Source organism: Loxodonta africana, chromosome X, assembly GCF_030014295.1.
Source record: "Loxodonta africana isolate mLoxAfr1 chromosome X, mLoxAfr1.hap2, whole genome shotgun sequence".
Lineage (NCBI taxonomy): Eukaryota > Metazoa > Chordata > Mammalia > Proboscidea > Elephantidae > Loxodonta > Loxodonta africana.
In genome coordinates, this window is record NC_087369.1 from 158,900,135 (window position 1) to 158,920,850 (window position 20,716).

General features: G+C 41.9%; 1 protein-coding gene across 1 annotated transcript in view; it reads left to right on the top strand.

Moving 5' to 3' along the window:
- Positions 1-20,716, top strand: part of ADGRG4 (adhesion G protein-coupled receptor G4) — a 131,490-nt gene that overhangs the window by 41,556 nt on the left and 69,218 nt on the right. Inside the window, exon 3 of the mRNA XM_064277642.1 lies at positions 13,747-19,821. Coding sequence (XP_064133712.1) covers positions 13,747-19,821 — 6,075 coding nt within the window. The remainder of the gene's footprint in view (positions 1-13,746; positions 19,822-20,716) is intronic.

Here is a 20,716-nt window from a genome sequence, read left to right on the forward strand (position 1 = left end):
TCCAAAATCTCATCCAGATATAATCAACTCAAAAAGTCCCAAATGTCATCTTCTAAATCATCTAAACCAGGTATGGCTGAGACCCTGGGTTTGGTCCATCCTAGAGTAAAATTTCTCTCCATCGTGGACCTTTCAAACCTAGAAAAGAAGTTACCTGCTTCCAAAACACAATGATGAGACAGAATAAGGTAGGTATTCCCATTCCAAAAGGGAGAAATTAGAAGGGAAAAAGGGGTCATGGGCTCCAAGCTGGTTCAAAACCCAGCAGGGCAAATTCCGTTAGATTTCAAGGCCTGAGAATAATTTTCTTTGGCTTGAATCCACCCTTTGGGCTCACAGAGGCCCTACTGGGCCCGGGGAGGCCCCACTGGCCTTTGAGCTACCCTGGGCTGAGGCAGCCAGGACTTCTCCATCAGCAGTGGTTGACCCTCTGAAACCAAGAAGGCGATGGCCCTGCCCTCTAGGTGGCCCCACCCTCTGCAACCAGGGAGATGATGGCTCTGCAGATCCCCATGCACCTATATCAATGGCCCCTTTCCTCTTTCGGGAGGATACGATTCAACCCATAACAAGTACTTCTTATACAGCTTTGACTTTTTCCACTTACAACTGTTTGTACTTTCATCAACTTGTCTATATGGTCAATTGCAGGCTTCTGCTTGTCATTCGTTCTACTTGCTAGTGACCACAGAATCTTAAAAGCATCCTCCACACACCTCAGAATTTCTGGATATGCAAATTAAAAGTAATTTTAATGCTCAAGACAGTGACGCAAGTTAGTAGAATGTCTAATATTACAATTACTCCTACATTGTAGGTAATACACCTCTGAAACGGATAAACTCAAAACGATAATTTCTCCCAAGGTAAATATGCATGATTTCATTTTGGGTGATTTGATTTGGAGAAAGATTGTGACTCAGACTTGAATTTTACCATGCATCATTTTCATTTGGATGTTTCGCCATCACGCCAGATTTAATTTGTCCACGTCTGAACTGGGTGTTTTTCTTCTCAGTGAGGCTGTCTTCCCAATTTACCCATTTCTATTCCCACAGTGTTCTCACCTCATTCCAAGCTCTTGCCATTTCGACTTATTCAGTGAGTCCACAAATATTTATTGAACATCTACCACATGCCAGGCACTGGGAATACAGCGGTGAGCAAAGAGATGAAGTCTCTGCCTGTATGGTCTAGTGATCAAGGCAGACATCAATAAGCACACTCAAACAAATGTAAAACTGCAGCTGTGATGAGTACTCTGAAGAAGAGGTATGAGTATAGTGGTATGAATATAAGAGTCAGAATATAGTGGTTTCATCTAGTCATGGAGATCAGGGAAGATAGGTTTCCCTGAAGAAACAATGCATGAGGTGAGATATGAAGAACGAGTAGTTAATCAGATGAAGAAGTGTGGGAAGAACATTCTGAGTAATGGTAACAGCACAGGCAAGAAAAGGAAAGAGTGCGAAGGACTAAAAAGAGATTCATATAGTTGATGCTCAGAAAATAAGGTGGGAACTTAGCACAAATTGAGGCTGGAGAGGTAGATAAGAACCAAACCATGCATAGTGTTGTAGGATCTATTAAGACAATTTTTTAGCTTATGAGCAATGGAAAGTCATTAAAAGGAGCTGAGTGTGTGGATTGACATGATCAGATTTTCATTTCAAAAGGATCAATCTGGTTTTATTATGGAACAGATTGGAGGGGGTCCATGAATAGAGGCAGAAAGTCCAGTTGGGAAGCTACAAAAATAGTCCAGGTGAGAGATAGTGGTGGTTTGACCAGGGTGCAATGTGATGGAGAGGGAAAGAAACAGATAGTGTCAAGAGATATGTAGGATATGAGAACTATAGCACAAGGTAATGGGTTGGCTATGATAGGTGAGGGAGAGAATGCAGAAGAGAGAGGGACAGACTTTTGGTTTGCGTAATTGAATGTATGATGGTGCCATTCACTAAGGAGATATTGGAAGAGGCCCCAGTGTGGAGAGAAGCTAATAAGTTCAAGATGGTACAAGTTGAGTTTGAGGTTTCTATGAGACATCCAGAGATGATGTCAAGTAAGCAATTGGTTATATAAATGTGGAGCTTAAATGGAGATCTGGACGAGAGATACAACTTTCAGATTCATCTGTGTTTAGGTGTAAATTGAAATGTTGTTGTTGTTAGGTGCCGTCGAGTCAGTTCCAACTCGCAGCAACCCTATGCACAACAGAACGAAACACTGCCTGGTTTTGCGCCATCCTTACAATCGTTGTTATACTTGAGCTCATTGTTGCAGCCACTGTGTCAATCCACCTGGTTGAGGGTCTTCCTCTTTTCCGCTGACCCTGTACTCTGCCATGCACGATGTCCTTCTCCAGGGACTGATCCCTCCTGACAAAATGTCCAAAGTATGTAAGACACAGTTTCGCTATCCTTGACTCTAAGGAGCATTCTTGCCGCACTTCTTCCAAGACAGATTTGTTCGTTCTTTTGGCAGTCCATGGTATATTCAATATTCTTCGCCAACACCACAATTCAAAAGCGTCAACTCCTCTTCGGTCTTCGTTATTCATTGTTCAGCTTTCACATGCATATGATGTGATTGAAAATACCATGGCTTGGGTCAGGCGCACCTTAGTCTTCAGGGTGACATCTTTGCTCTTCAACACTTCGAAGAGGTCCTTTGCAGCAGATTTGCCCAGTGCAATGCGTCTTTTGATTTCTTGATTGCTGCTTCCATGGCTGTTGATTGTGGATCCAAGTAAAATGAAATCCTTGGCAACTTCAGTCTTTTCTCTGTTTATCATGATGTTGCTCATTGGTCCAGTTGTGAGGATTTTTGTTTTCTTTATGTTGAGGTGTAATCCGTACTAAAAGCTGTGGTCTTTGATCTTCATTAGTAAGTGCTTCAAGTCCTCTTCACTTTCAGCAAGCAAGGTTGTGTTATCTGCATAACGCAGGTTGTTAATGAGTCTTCTTCCAATCCTGATGGCCCAGTTCTTCTTCATATAGTCCAGCTTCTCGTATTATTTGCTCAGCATACAGATTAAATAGGTATGGTGAAAGAATACAACCCTGATGCACACCTTTCCTGACTTTAAAACAATCAATATCCCCTTGTTCTGTCCAAACAACTTCCTCTTGATCTATGTAAAGGTTCCTCATGAGCACAATGAAGTGTTCTGGAATTCCCATTCTTCGCAGTGTTATCCATAGTTTGTTATGATCCACACAGTCGAATACCTTTGCATACTCAATAAAACACAGGTCAACATCCTTCTGGTATTCTCTGCTTTCAGCCAGGATCCATCTGACATCAGCAATGATATCCCTGGTTCCACGTCCTCTTCTGAAACTGGCCTGAATTTCTGGCAGTTCCCTGTCAATATACTGCTTCAGCCGTTTTTGAAAGATCTTCAGCAAAATTTTGCTTGCGTGTGATATTAATGATATTGTTTGATAATTTCCACATTCGTTTGCAACACCTTTCTTGGGAATAGGCATAAATATGGATTACTTCCAGTAGGTTGGGCAGGTTGCTGTCTTCCAAATTTCTTGGCATAGACAAGTGAGCACCTCCAGCGCTGCATCTGTTGGTTGAAACATCTCAATTGATATTTCATCAATTCCTGGAGCCTTGTTTTTTGCCAGTGCCTTCAGAGCAGCTTGGACTTCTTCCTTCAGTACCATCGGTTCCTGATCATAGGCCACCTCTTGAAATGGTTGAATATAGACTTTTTTTTTTGTATAAAGACTCTGTGTATTCCTTCCATCTTTTGATGCTTCCTGCGTCGTTTAATATTTTCCCCATGGAATCCTTCACTATTGGAACTCGAGGCTTGAATTTTTTCTTCAGGTCTTTGAGCTTGAGAAATGCCGAGCGTATTCTTCCCTTTTGGTTTTCCATCTCCAGCTCTTTGCACATGTCATTATAATACTTTACTTTGTCTTCTCGAGAGGCCCTTTGGAATCTTCTGTTCAGTTCTTTCACTTCATCAATTCTTCCTTTTTGTTTAGCTGCTCGACGCTCGAGAGCAAGTTTCAGAGTCTCCTCTGACATCCATCTTGGTCTTTTCTTTCTTTCCTGTCTTTTCAGTGACCTCTTGCTTTCTTCATGGATGATGTCCTTGATGTCATTCCGCAACTCGTTTTGTCTGTGGTCACTAGTGTTCAATTCATGAAATCTATTCTTGAGATAGTCGCTAAATTCAGGTGGGGTACACTCAAGGTCATATTTTGGCTCTCGTGGACTTGTTCTGATTTTCTTCAGTTTCAGCTTGAACTTGCATAATACCAATTGATGGTCTGTTCCACAGTCAGCCCCTGGCCTTGTTCTGACTGATGATATTGAGCTTTTCCACCGCCTCTTTCCGCAGATGTAGTCAATTTGATTTCTGTATGTTCCATCTGGCGAGGTCCATGTGTATAGTTGCCGTTTATGTTGGAGAAAGAAGGTATTTGCAATGAAGAAGTCGTTGGTCTTGCAAAATTCTATCATTCGATCTCCGGCATTGTTTCCATCACCAAGGCCATATTTTCCAACTACTGATCCTTCTTCTTTGTTTCCAACTTTTGCATTCCAATCACCAGTAATTATCAATGCATCTTGATTGCATGTTCGATCAATTTCAGACTGCAGCAGCTGATAAAAATCTTCTATTTCTTCGTCTTTAGCCCTAGTGTTTGGTGCGTAAACATGAATAATAGTCGTATTAACTGGTCTTCCTTGTAGGCATATGGATATTATCTTATCACTGACGGCGTTGTACTTCAGGATAGATCTTGAAACGTTCTTTTTGATAATGAATGCAACACCATTTCTCTCGAGTTGTCATTCCTGGCATAGTAGACTATATGATTGTCTGATTCAAAATGGCCAATACCAGTCCATTTCAGCTTACTGATGCCTAGGATATTGATGTTTATGCATTCCATTTCATTTTTGACGATTTCCAATTTTCCTAGACTCATACTTTGTACATTCCAGGTTCTGATTATTAATGGATGTTTGCAGCTGTTTCTTCTCATTTTGAGTCATGCCACATCAGCAAATGAAGGTTCCCAAAGGCTTTACTCCATCCATGTCATTAAGGTCGACTCTATTTTGAGGAGGCAGTTCTTCCCCAGTCATCTTTTGAGTGCCTTCCAACCTGGGGAGCTCATCTTCCAGCACTATATCAGACAATATTCTGCTGCTATTCATAAGGTTTTCACTGACTAATGCTTTTCAGAAGTAGACTGCCGGGTCCTTCTTCTTAGTCTGGAAGCTCAGCTGAAACCTGTCCTCCATGGGTGACCCTGCTTGTAACTGAATACCGGTGGCATAGCTTCCAGCATCACAGCAACACACAAGCCCCCACAGTATGACAAACTGACAGACACGTGGGAGTAAATTGAAATACTAGGCGTAAAGAAACGATAGTGTGAGAAAAGAAAAAGTGCTTGGAGCAAGCCTTAAAGAATTCTAATATTTCATGGCCAGGTAAAATAAGGTGAGTCTGCAAAGGTGATAGAGAAGGAGTTATCAGAGAATTAGGAGAAAAACCAAGAGAGTGTTTTGTCATGGAAGCCAATAGAAAGAGTATTTCAAGAAGTGGCAGTGGTCAACATTGTCAAAAATTGTTGGGAGGTCAAGTAAGATGAGAACTGAAAAAATATCCATTGTATTTTAATTTGCCTATATGGAGTCCATTGGTAGCTTTAGTGAATGTCGTTCATTTGAATGATAAGGGCAGATGCCATATTGTTTTTGTTGTAGTTGTTAGGTGCCGTCGAGTCAGCTCTGACTCATAGCGACCCTATGCACAACAGAACGAAACACTGCCCGGTCCTGCGCCATCCTCACAAGCATTGTTATGCTTAAGCCCATTGTTGCAGCCACTGTGTCAATCCACCTGGTTGAGGGTCTTCCTCTTTTCCGCTGACCCTGTACTCTGCCAAGCATGATGTCCTTCTTCAGTGACTGATCCCTCCTGAGAACATGTCCAAAGTATGTGAGATGCAGTCTGACCATTCTTGCTTCTAAGGAGCGTTCTGGTTGTACTTTTTCCAAGACAGATTCATTTGTTCTTCTGGCAGTCGTTGGTACATTCAGTATTCTTCACCAACACCACAATTCAAAGGCATCAGTTCTTCTTCGGTCTTCCTTATTGATTGTCCGGCTTTCACATGCATATGACGCAATTGAAAATACCATGGCTTGGGTCAGACGCACCTTAGTCTTCAATGTGACATCTTTGCTTTTCAACACTTTGAAGAGGTCCTTTACAGCAGAGTTACCCAATGCAATGCGTCTTGTGATTTCTTGACTGCTGCTTCCATGGCTGTTGATTGTGGATCCAAGTAAAATGAAATCCTTGACAACCTCAGTCTTTTCTCTGTTAACCATGATGTTGCACATCGTTGACTATACACATGGACCTCGCTAGATGGAACACACAGAAATCAAATAGACTACATCTGTGGAAAGAGACGATGGAAAAGCTCAATATCATCAGTCAGAACAAAGCCAGGGGCCGACTGCAGAACAGACCATCAATTGCTCATATGCAAGTTCAAGCTGAAACGGAAGAAAATCAGAGCAAGTCCACAAGAGCCAAAATATGACCTTGAGTATATCCCACCTGAACTTAGAGACCATCTGAAGAATAGATTTGATGCATTGAACACTGGTGACCAAAGACCAGAGGAGTTGTGGAATGACTTCAAGGACATCATACATGAAGAAGGCAAGAGGTCATTGAAAAGACAGGAAAGAAAGAAAAGACCAAGATGGATGTCGGAGGAGACTCTGAAGCTTGCTCTAGAGCGTTGAGCAGCTAAAGCAAAAGGAAGAATTGATGAAGTAAAAGAACTGAACATTATGTTCCAAAGGGCCTCTTGAGAAGACAAAGTAAAGTATTATAATGACATGTGCAAAGAGCTGGAAATGGAAAACCAAAAGGGAAGAACACACTCAGCGTTTCTCAAGCTGAAAGAACTGAAGAAAAAATTCAAGCCTCGAGTTGCAATAGTGAAGGATTCTATGGGGAAAATATTAAATGATGCAGGTAGCATCAAAAAAAGATGGAAGGAATACACAGAGTCATTATACCAAAAAGAATTAGTCGATGTTTAACCATTTCAAGAAGTAGCATATGATCAGGAACTGATGGCACCGAAGGAAGAAGTCCAAGCTGCTCTGAAGGCATTGTTCAAAAACAAGGCTCCAGGAATTGATGGAATATCAATTGAAATGTTTCAGCAAATGGATGCAGCACTGGAGGTGCTCACTCCTCTATGCCAAGAAATATGGAAGACAGCTTCCTGGCCAACTGACTGGAAGAGATCCATATTTATGCCTATTCCCAAGAAAGGTGATCCAACTGAATGTGGAAATTATAGAACAATGTCATTAATATCACATGCAAGCAAAATTTTGCTGAAGATCATTCAAAAATGGCTGCAGCAGTATATCGACATGGAACTGCCAGAAATTCAGGCTGGTTTCAGAAGAGGACGTGGAACCAGGGATATCATTGCTGATGTCAGATGGACCCTGGCTGAAAGCAGAGAATACCAGAAGGATGTTTACCTGTGTTTTACTGACTATGCAAAGGCATTCGACTGTGTGGATGATAACACATTATGGATAACGTTGCAAAGAATAGGAATTCCAGAACACTTAATTGTGCTCATGAGGAACCTTTACATAGATCAAGAGGCAGTTGTTTGGACAGAAGAAGGGGATACTGATTGGTTTAAAATCAGGAAAGGTGTGCACCAGGGTTGTATTCTTTCACCATACCTATTTAATCTGTATGCTGAACAAATAATCCGAGAAGCTGGACTATATGAAGAAGAACTGGGCCGTCAGGATTGGAAGAAGACTCATTAACAACCTGCGTGATGCAGATGACACAACCTTGCTTGCTGAAAGTGAAGAGGACTTGAAGCACTTACTAATGAAGATCAAAGACCACAGCCTTCAGTATGGATTGCACCTCAACATAAAAAAAGACAGCAAAAATCCTCACAACTGGATCAATGAGCAATGAGATGCCATATTAGTGTTGGTTAAAGAATGAAGTGAGGAGAATTGTGGGCAGTGAGAAAGTGAAGACAGCCAATATATTAGTTTCCTAGGCATGACACAAAAAAATACCACAAACTGGGTGACTTACAAGAACAGAAATTTGTTGCCTCACAGTTCTGGACCAGGAGTCCAAATCAACGTGTTGGAGGGGCCATGCTCCCTCAGAAGCTCTAGGGAAAGATTTTTCCTTGTTTCTCTCAGCTCCTGGTAGCCCTAGGTATTCCTTGGCTTGTAGATGCATTTTCACATGGCCATTCTACCTCTGTCTGTCTCTCTGCGTCTCTCTCCTCTTTTGAAAAGACATCACTCAGATTGGATTTGAATCTACCCTGCCCTAATGTGACCTCAATATAAAGATAACATCTTCAAAGACCCTATTTCCAAACATAGTCACGTTCACAGATAGTGGGGGTTAGGAATTCAATATATGTTCCTGGGGGACAAAACTCAATCCCTAACAGTCAGTATATAGAAACTCCCTCTGAAGAAGTTTGGGTGTGAGCAGAGGGGAATGATAGAGCAGTACCTGGACAGGGTTGTGGGATTTTTAGTTTTTTTTTGGAAGAGACTTGGACATATTTTAAATTGAAAGGAAAAATCTCATTAGAGAAATAAAAGATAACTGATGGTGTAAGGTTTCTGAGGCAGTTAAGAGGTGACAGGATCTAAAGCACAGTTGAGTTTCTGTCCAATGACTTCAATTATTTTTTTCTGTGAAGTAGGAGGTGCAGTTATTTGATAAACATGTGGGAGTGAGGTGTGTGTAGGAGGTTTGAGGATGGGGAAGATTTGAAATAGTTATTGCACAGAGTAGGCACACAAATTGACTAGAGAAAAGCAGGATGGCTCAGCAGTGTGAAGGGCTATTTGAGGTTGGTGATAATGAATTTATAGCAATATTAATTTTCCCTGTCATGATACTGTATCCAGCAGTGCTTGACTGCTTGAGTGCAGATATGGAGGAGATGGGTAATTGGGTTGGTCCAGAGTTGGGGTCATCTGGTGAGTGAGGGTGACAAAGAGGACTCTACCAGCTTTCTGAAGAGTTTCCTTGTCTTCAAGATTTTGTCTCATTCCTACCCATTCTGTATATTGTTGTTTTCAGGTGCCGTCAAGTCAGCTCTGACTCATAGCAACCCTACGCACAACAGAACGAAACACTGCCCAGTCCTGCGCCATCCTCACGATCGTTGTTATGCTTAAGCCCATTGTTGCAGCCACTGTGTCAATCCATCTCATTGAGGTTCTTCCTCTTTTTTCGCTGACCCTTTACTTTACCAAGCATGATGTCCTTCTCCAGGGACAGATCCCTCCTGATAACATGTCTAAAGTATGTGAGACATAGTCTCACCATCCTTGCTTCTAAGGAGCATTCTGATCATGCTTCTTCCAAGACAGACCCGTTCGTTCTTTTGGCAGTCCATGGTATATTCAATATTCTTTGCCAATACCATAATTCAAAGGCATCAATTCTCCTTTGGTCTTCCTTATTCATAGACCAGCTTTCACATGCATATGAGGTTACTGAAAACACCATGGCTTAGGTCAGGCACACCTTAGTCTTCAAGGTGACATCTTCGCTCTTCAACATTTTAAAGAGGTCTTTTGCAGCAGATTTGTCCAATGCAGTGTGTCTTCTGATTTCTTGACTGCTGCTTCCATGGGTGTTGATTGCGGATCCGAGTAAAATGAAATCCTTGACAACTTCAATCTTTTCTCTGTTTATCATGATGTTGCTTATTGGTCCAGTTGTGAGGATTTTTATTTTCTTTTTGTTGAGGTGTAATCCGTACTGAAGGCTGTGGTCTTTGATCTCCATCAGTAAGTGCTTCAAGTCCTCTTCACTTTCAGCAAATGAGGTGGTGTCATCTGCATATCACAGGTTGTTGATGAGTCTTCCTCCGATGCTTATGCCCCACTCGTCTTCATAGAGTCCAGCTTCTCAGATTATTTGGTCAGCATACAGATAGGGTGAAAGGATACAACCCTGACACACACCTTTCCTGACTTTAAACCAATCAGTATCCCCTTGTTCTGTTTGAACGACTGCCTCTTGGCCTATGCACAAGTTCCTCATGAGCACAATTAAGTGTTCTGGAATTCCCATTCTTCACAATGTTATCCATAATTTGTTATGATCCACGTAGTTGAATTCCTTTGCATAGTCAATAAAACACAGGTAAACATCTTTCTGGTATACCAAACCAAAACTAAACCCACTGCAATTGAGTCGATTCCGACTCATAGCGACCCTATAGGACAGAGTAGAACTGCCCGATAGAGTTTCCAAGGAGCGCCTAGTGGATTTGAACCGCCGATTTCTTGGTTAGCATGCATAGCACTTAACCACTATGCCACCAGGGTTTCCTCTTCCTGGTGTACTGCCATGAAATTCATTTTCCTTAAAGACTACTGTTTATCAACTCATTCACCTTGATGAAGAATCTCTATCCTTCCAAATAGTGTAGTGGTTATGAGCACAGATGATAGACCTTGGTTTGAATTCCAAGTGTGAACTTGAGTAATTCAAGTAAAGTTTCTGACACTTCGTTTCTTCATCTCTAAAATGGGAATAATTGTATATCTCAGTGTTCTTAGGGCATTAAATGAGACAGCATGTAGTACAGTGTTTGGCTTGTACTAAGTGCTCAATACATGGAAACTGGTATAATATTCTCTCATCTGTCTCCTCACGCTCCTATTCAGGTCATCTCCTAATCTGACATTCTTTCTCACTCGTATCTAATATACTCCTTCCCACTCCCAACTAGGCTAATTTTTTTTCCTGCTCCCGGATTCATTGCCATTGTGCCTTTGCCTTCTCTTCCCAAATCCCAGCATTTCTCAAAGGCCTATATCTTCTAAGAGAAACTTTCCTTATTAGCTTGAAGCCAGCATTGATCTCTTGCTCCACTGACTTTCCATTGCACTTCAGAGACATTTGTATATTCTGTTGCTCACTTTATTATAAACTGTACTGGTATTCTATTATATTTTTTTAAAAATATATTATTTTATACATTTAAAAAATATTTCAGTAATATAAGACTTTTCCAATAAGAGTGTGAGCTCTGAGGGGCGGGGGTTTGATGACCATGGTTTCAGGGGACGTCGAAGTCAATTGGCATAAGAAAATCTATTAAGAAAACATTCTGCATCCCACCTTGGAGAGAGGTGTCTGGGGTCTTAAACGCTAGCAAGCGGCCATCTAAGATGCATCAATTGGTCTTAATCCACCTGGAGCAAAGGAGAATGTAGAACACCAAGGACACAGGGTAATTACGAGCCCAAGAGACAGAAAGGGCCACGTAAACCAGAGACTACATCAGCCTGAGACCAGAATAACTAGATGGTGCCTAGCTACAACCGATGGCTTCCCTGACAGGGAGCAGGAGAGCAGTGGGATGCAGACCCCAAATTCTCGTAAAAAGACCAGACTTAATGGTCTGACTGAGACTAGAAGGATCCAGTAGTCATGGTCCCCAGACCTGTTAGCCCAAGACAGGAATCATTCCCAAAGCCAACCCTTCAGACAGGGATTGGACTGGACAATGGGACAAAAAAATGATATTTGTGAAGAATGAGCTTCTTGGATCAAGTAGACACATGAGACTATGTTGGCATCTCCTACCTGGCAGGGAGATGAGAGGGCAGAGGAGGTCAGAAGCTGGCCGAATGGACACGAAAAGAGAGAGTGGAGAGAAGGAGTGTCCTGTCTCATTACGGGGAGAGCAATTAGGAGTATATAGCAAAGTGTATATAAATTTTTGTATGAGAGACTGACTTGATTTGTAAACTTTCACTTAAAGCACAATAAAAATTAAAAAATAAAAGGTGTGAGCTCTTGGAGGGAAGAAGTATGCCATCAACTCTATGCATTTCTCACAGGGCCTAGAATAGTGTTGACAATACTTGTTAAATTTAATTGACTTGAATTGAGACACAAACTAGACTCCAGTAGTCTTCAAAGTGGGGTGCAGATATTTTAAGGGATGCAAAAAACAATCCACTAGTATGCAGGAAAAAATATTGTAGAATTTATTTATATCACATTCTTTTGAAATTTCTATTTTTGTGTAAGTTTATGATGTACATAGTATACATTTATAATATCTCTATACATGTATGGAGCCCTGGTGGCACAGTGGTTAAGAACTCGGCTGCTAACCAAGAGGTTGGCAGTTTGAATCCACCAGCCTCTCCTTGGAAACCTGATGGGGCAGTTCTACTCTGTCCCGTGGGGTCTCTATGAGTCAGAATTGACTCAATGGCAATGGGTTTGGTGATTTGGTATACACATGTATACATTATAGATAAATATACATACATAAGTGGTGTATGTTAAAAATTTTTTAATCTTGGGGCTCCAGATCAAAATATTTTCAATCTATAGTGTTTAGATGGGCAATAGAAATTTGACCAAGTCTAAAGTAGCAAGTTTTTACTGACAACCAAACAAAAAAAACCAAGCACATTGCCCTCAAGTCAATTCCGACTCATAGTGACCCTGTAAGACAGAGTAGAACTACCCCCATAGGGTTTCCAGGGAGCACCTGGTGTATCCGAACTGCCAGCCTTTTGGTTAACAGCCGTAGCTCTTAACCACTACACCACCAGGCTTTCCTTACTGACAACAGTTAACTATATTTGAACACTTCCTAAGTGCTCAGGCACTATGCTAAGGGCTTTACATGCATTAATATACTTAATTCTCACAACAATTTTATAAGGTAGGTGTTATTGTAATTCTCACGTTATAGAAGAGAAACTTGAAGCACAGAGAGGTAAAGTAACTAGCCTAAGGGCACCTAATGAATAAATGATGAATCCAGGATTTGAAACTGTATCTATTTGAACCCAAAGCTGGATTTGGAAAGATTTTTAACTACAAAATTTAATTTTGTTGATGAATATAGAACTATTCAGATTATATATTTCTTCCTGAGGGAGTTTTGATAGCTGTGTCTTTTAAGGAATTAATTTGTCCATTTCCCAAAGCTGATCCTCCTAATTAGCATACTGCACTAGCACGCATCCCTCTTATATGTAAAATATAACTTATTTATTTTTTTTGGCTATATCATTTATGGAGCCTTGATGGCAAAGCGGTTAAGAGCTCAGGATGATAACCAGAAGGTTGGCAGTTCAAATCCCCAGGCACTCCTTGGAAACCCTATGGGGCATTACTACTCTGTCCTGTAGGTTCGCTGTGAGTCGGAATCAACTTAACAGCATGCAACAACAGCAACAATATATAGTTTATGGAGACACTATGGAATGGATGGCCTTCTACTAGTTACTTAACCAGTGCACTATGAGAACCATGTAGAGACTTAAAAAAAAAAAACCAAACCTGTTGCTGTCAGGTCGATTCTGACTCATAGCGACCCTATGGGACAGAGTAGAACTGCCCCAGAGGGTTTCCAAGGAGCACCTGGTGGATTCCAAATGCCGACCTTTTGGTTAGTAGTTGAGCTCTTAACCACTGTGCCACCAGGGCTCCTGTAGAGACTTTAGAATGTGGCAAATCATCTAGAGAAAAACCAAATAATCCAGTGATTTGATTATATCTGATTATTCCCTCTTAAAAATATGTGAAGCAATTATAGAGAACTTTCTTAAGTAATTGTCTCTGATTTCTAAAGCTGAATACAAAGTAATACATGCTTTCTCATTTTTCAGTTGTTTCTGATAATATAACAATTCAAGGAACAAGTACAACTGTTTCACAACAAATAGATTTGACAACTCCATCCCAAATTACTGGACTAAAACCACAAAAGACTTTATATTCCTCTACGGTGATGTCTAAAAGTATACCTGTGTTTGCAACTAATTATACAACCATATCATATTCCAACACAACGTCTCCACCTCTGGAAACAACGACTGCATCAAAAAATTTTAAGCCATTCGTAGCTGAGATATCCACATTAGCAGCAGATACTTTACTTACTTCAGCAGCCATCACTCTGCCTACCAAGAGTATATCCATAATTACTAATAACAATTCCATGAAAACAAGTAATTCTCCATCATCAGAAAGGACAATGACAACAAAAATGGCTGAAGCCATTACTTCTGAGGCCTTTCATCAAACTACAGCTACTGATTTTCTATACACATCTGGATTTACCAATAATTCAGTTGTATCTAAAACTTCAGCAACTAGATCACAGTCTGCCATTACAAAGACAACATCCTTATTCTCATCTGTTGAGTCGACATCCATGACTACAACATCTTGGCCCAAACACAGATCCACAGATATTGGGGCACTCCCTATATCCACAACTGGCCAGGTGTTTCTTGCATTTTCAACTGCTGGAACTGTGCCTTGGTCCACAGTGGGACAGACTTCAGCTACAAGTACTACCATTGGGACTGCATTAGCATTCCCACCTGAGCCTGAGCTCATCTCCACAGCTGCTCCAGTGGACTCTGTATTTCCTAGAAATCAGACTGCATCTACGTCAGCAAGAGCTGATATGGAAATAGCATTTACAGTTCATTCAATGACTCTTCCAGCTAGGCCTATTGAGACCACCCTTGCCCTAAAAACAGCTGAAACAGAATTGACATCTACAAATTTCCAGGATGTCTCGTCACCCAGAGTGGAGGATGCCATATCTACCTCCATGCCAAAAGAGGCCTCTTCTATGGCCCTTTCTTTCAGGGCATCCTCTCCATTCATTGGAGTTCAGAGTGTACAGACAGTTATTGATGATGAGACTACACTTACAGTCTTAACTCCAGGAATCACACTTGAACCTACAGTGGCTGAAACTAGTCTTTCCCCCCCAATCACAGGGCCAGTATATACACAGAATATGCCCACAGCTGGTGAAAACATGTTTCTTTTGAGTTCCACTAGATCAACTTCCACAGCCAAGGTATCTGGATCGGGCCCCACAACTATAACTGATGAAGCTGCTCACCTATTCTCCACCAATGAGACCGCTTGGACTCCCAGGCGAGATCAAAATCTTTTGACATCTGTAAATACAAGCACCATACTTACATTGATGCCTAAAGAAAATTTCCTATCAGCATTCCATGGTGGTACTTCTAATATAGAACATTCATCCACAACTACTAACATTATCACTCCACCAGAAGCATCCACAGGGAGCGAGGCTACTACTGCTGCTGATGCTACTATTACTGCTACAGCCAGATATACAACAGCTCTATCCAAACTGATGTCACTGTGGTTTACTAATTTCTCCACAGTTTCTGGCATCACATCTGTACCCAAATCATCTGAGTTACTACTAAAAACGACCCCTATGTCCACAGTAGCTGCAAATGAACTTCTTTCAACACCAAGGGAGACAGTTGTCCCACCAGAAGATACGACATCTACCCTTGCTGACGTTAAATCAAATTTTTCTACTGAGGAGAGCCCTTCTGAGACCACACAAACAGAAACAAATGTTACAATTGCGTTTGGAGAGACAACAGACCTTGTTCCAAAGTCTGTGGCGACACAAATTTCCAATGCTACTGTAACAAGAAAAGAAACAACTTCCCATTATCTTAAAGAAAAATCAACTACAGCAGTGACATCTGAGGTTTCTCCATTTTCAACAATGCTGGAGGTAACAGATGAATCTGCGCAAATGGTGACAGCCTTGACCACCATTTCCCCTTTTCCCAATATAGAAAAGACCAGTACCCTAGTGGATAATAAAAATGCAACTACCGAGGTTAGAAGTTGGTTTACAACAAAATCTGTGAAAACCACACCTAAGAGTTTGAGTTCGTACAATGCAACTACAGAAATCTTTAATTCCACCCATACCTATACAGCAGGTTGGACTTCAGAGACTCTACGTGAGGGGAACTCAGTTCCATCTCCCACTTCTGGGCTTGCATGGACACTCCCTGAACTCCTGGATGTATCCACAACAAGGATACTTGGAACCATTTTCACCACTACTCTTACGGACAGGACAGCTATGTACTTGTCTGCTGGCATGTTACCTCCACAGCCTATATCTACCCATTCCCCAGCAACCCCTGGGCCTGTGACCCATATGTTCTCACTGCCAGTTAATGGCTCTGCTGTCACTTCTATGATGGTATCTAATGAGACTAAGGTGACCATGCCTGAGCCTTCAACACCAGCCAGGACTTTCTCCACATCTATGCTCTCAGATGTCTCAACTCTGCCATCAGCTACCGTGACCACAGCATCAATGACAACATTGAGTCAGACTGCTTCCACAACCAGCAATAACATGCCTACCCACAGAGACTCTATTCTCACCACTTCAGAAGGCACAGTGATCTCTGTCAAAATGACACCCATGACATTTCCCTCTCTGACAGAAACTCCAGTCCCTTCACTGAGACCCCCCACTCCTATGACAACTAAGGTTGATACCACCCTTCATTCCACCTCATCTGACACAGTAACTCCATCTACACATACTCTTACCTATTCCATGTCTCTCCCTAACAACATTCCTGTTGTGTCCTCCACTCATGTGATCTCAACTGCATCTACACCAGTAGCAACCCAATCTGCATCTCAGGTGGCAGAGGCTACAGTGCTGGAAAGATCTACCCATGCTCTGAGCTTTCTACATAGTTTGAGTGGTGGCACAGATGCTCTTAGCTTGGTTACTGGCACCACAGAAACTTCTGTTGTTGACGAGACCATGCCCTCACACACCTCTGCCAACAAGTTTACTACCTCAATAGACATTCACAATTCTCAATCTTCTACACGTCTTGTAAACACACCCGTTCCCACTCTACTGATGATAGGCACCTCTACCGTATCATCTGACAAAGAGCAGGTGATCACTTCCTTGGGAAACACTCCTAAAACTATGGATACAATAGAAATGTCCCCATCAAAGAATTATTTTATTTCATATTCTCAGGGTACTTCATCCTTGAAAATGACAGATATAGGATTTTCAGAAACCCTAAAAATTTCCAGTCACCAAACATATTCACCTTCAGAGATTCCACTTGGGACTCTGCCTGAGGGAAATTCAGCTTCATCTTCCACTTCTGGGAACACACAGACTACAGCTACTTTGACCTCAAATAATACTGTAGATGCTCATATTTCAGAAATGTCTACCAGGCTTGGGAAAACAGATCTCCCTCCACAAGCTCTGACAACCACCACTTTTTTGTCTCTGGAAAAAGAAAGCATGAGTGCCCCTTCAGTGTATACTCCCAGATCTGTGGAAATGATAGTAAGCCCCACCTCTGTGACTCGCCCTGTCTCATTCCACCAGGATACTTCATTTATAGATACCGCAACTCCTAGGACAACCAGATTATTGAATTTTATGAACATCAACACAACTACTTCACACTTGCCTTCACTTAGGACTCAAACTGAGGTGACTTCAGTTTCCTCTCCTATTTCTGAAAGCACACAGGCTTCCCCTGAGTCCCTGTCTCTTTTCACAACGGAACTATTCAATGCCAGTTTTCCTATTATCTCTACTGACAGGATCACTACAGCCCTTTCTGTTCCAAATGTACCTACATCACTTCTTGGGAAAACCTCTATGGCAACACGTATTCCCATTTCCCAGATGTCCTCATTGCCAATTAATGTCACTGCTTTCACTTCCAAAAGAATTCCTGAGACTCCCACAATTCTAATGACTCAGTCTTCTGAAACAACATCCCCAGGTTGTTGGAAAAGCCCAGTTGCAGCCACTTCTGGGCCAATGTCTGAGATAGTCTTACTGCCAGTTAATGACTCTGCTTTCTCACCTGTGGTGGTTTCTTCTGGTACTTCCACAACAGCTGGGCCATTCCCTACTTTATCAGCTTCAATTACCCCAAGGACTGCTATGACCATAGAAACATCTACATTGGATGTCATACCTGTGACATATGCTGGGCCTTCTGCAAAAGGCACAGTGGTTTCCCCTGCTTTCGCTACTTCAGAAATGACAAAGATGTCTTCCAGCATCACACCTACAACCTTTTTCTCTCTGGAAGAGTCAACTTTTCCCTCTGTGAAAACCATCCCAACCACTGTTAAGGCTGGGATAGTGACTCCACTGATAGGCACCACTGTCTTCTCTCTACTCAGTTCTAAGAACCCTGAAGCTGTTTCTTCCACCCCAACGATCACATTTTCACCAATTCTATCAACAGCTCAACAACCATCACAAGGAGATGAGGCTACAACTCTGAGCCTATTACCTGGGATTACTCACAGCTCCCTAACTACTGTGAGTAGTGGTACAGAGACAGCTCTCACAAATACTTATTCCAGAACTGTTGTCCCTGAAAACGTGCCTTCACCTACTCCTTCAGGGAATCTCCATACATCCTTGAATATTCAGGTTTCCCCATCTTTGACTAGCTTTACCGGCATTCCTGGACCCACAAAAAGTGTGAAAGTCACCACTTACCTTTCTTCTAATACTGGAAAGATGACTTCCTTGTCAGAAAATACTCCCTTAACAGATGAACTAACAAAAAGTGCCACATCTATCAATACTCCTATTTCATATCCTCCATTGACCCCATTCATAGCAACTCCACTCTCTTTGACATCATTTCTTTATTCGCCTCATAGTATTGAAACTGAATTCTCTACTACAAAGACCTCTACAGTTTCTACAACCCACATGACTGAATTTCCAATTCTGGGAACAGCAATAACATCTAGTAACTCTGAGTCTTTTCTTAAGACTTCCTGGAGTACACTCACAGCTACAGATTCTCAATTTCCAATTTCCACCACTGCTCATGTACCTACACCCAACAACATGGAAACAGCAACTCTACAACTTGTCCCAGGGTCTTTGTCAATATTCATAGCCCCTCAGACTGGCCTCGTATCTGAAGATACTGCCTCAAAGCCATCAATTCCCATGTCTGGGATTCTTTCTACCTTTGGGCTGTTTGAGAGTCCTTCATTATCAGCATCTTCAAGAGCTATCCCTACCACCTTGGCTGACATTAAGCAAACATTTGAGAAGACATCAACATCTGTAACTCCTGGGATCACACTTCCATCGAAACCTTCTAGTGCTGCTGCAGGATCTACAATTTCGAAGGCTGCTACTTTACCCATGCTGATTTGGGTCTCATCTAGTTTCCCTTCAGGTTCCCCTCTGGCAACTGTATCCAAAGCCCCTCAAGTTATAACTTCTACAGTAGAGGAGCCAAAATCCACATTTCTGACTTCTGACACAACACCAGCACACCCATTTACTAACTTTACAACACTACCCTTTGCTACTGTAGGCACCATACTCACTAACCCCATGCCTACACCTACCGGATTCCCAGCTTCTCTCCCTGTGTCTGTAAAAATCACAGATGACAATGCATACATTTCCACATCCCCTAGGGCATTCCCCAGAATCACTGTGATGGCCAACTCCAGGACTGTGTCTCTACTTCCATCATTTAGCAGGATGAGTATGTCACCTCTTACAACTGATCACACCCTGTCTATTGGTTCCATACCTCTGTCCAGCCCTACAGTAACATCTTCATGGAGCAGTATCCCAGCTGTATCAGTATCCCCTACTTTAGTTCTTCCTAAGCCCACACTGGACTCCCTTCCAAATATAACCACTACTACTTCCCCTACGAATGGAGCCTCATTTCCACTCATATCCACTGGAGTGACACATCCTTCTACAGCAACTGGGTCTTCACTAATCTCTTCCTCTTTTGAGACTACCGGGCTGAACAGCACACCTTCCTTTCTGTCTACAGAAACATTGACTTCCACTATTGCTGCTGAGTATACAGGTACTGTTCCACAATGTGCCATTGTGATGACAAAATCTATGCCATTGTGTTTAAATATTTTTGTATACCTAGCAGGATGTATGCACAATGGGCCATGTGTTCTTCAATGTGGTCAGCTCTCTGAAGGAAGAAAAGAATAAAGAAGGGTGCAGTGATGTTTCTTACCTTCTTCAGATAGTGGGAACAGTGGATACCTGGTCAAAACATAGACTTCTGTAGCCATCTTGCTTATCTTTACTTTTTTCAATTATGGTGCAAATGTATCTTTTCACTCAGTATGATATTTCTAAGCCCCCTTTTCCACCAGTTTTGTTCCCGAGCCCTTGACTTTGACTCTGCCAATGTGAACATGGATCAGGGACCTCACCCTCTCCCCAGTAAGAGGATTAGATGGCCTAGGGCCACTCATATTGACCTCACATCAGAAAACACCAGAAGATAATCTATCCTGCCTTTATCAATACCTCTTAAACAGGTCTCAGCCTTCTCCAGTCCTCACGTCCAGCTGGGTAGGAACGCTTAACCATGGCCAGGGAGTATTTGGCTTCCATATTGCTCAAGTTTTGTATGCTCCTACAACTTTTAACTTTCCAAAGTTGAAATTTGATAGGATCCATAAGATCAACAGGGACATAAGGAGAGGATAGCTTGAAGGAGAAAGGAAGGTACAGAAAGAAACAGTTGTTGTCTCAGTACAAATGATCTTGTGAGATAATATTCAGCTTGGTCACTGAATGGACTGGAAATCTGTTGGCCAATGACAGTGGAGGATTTGGGGAGATTTGCAGAATGTCTATCAACTGTGTAGAAAGCAGGGAACCGTGGAAATAAAGCAAAAACTGGATGGTAACATATTGTTTGTCTTTTGGATATATGGTCAAAAGTGCTGGCTCTT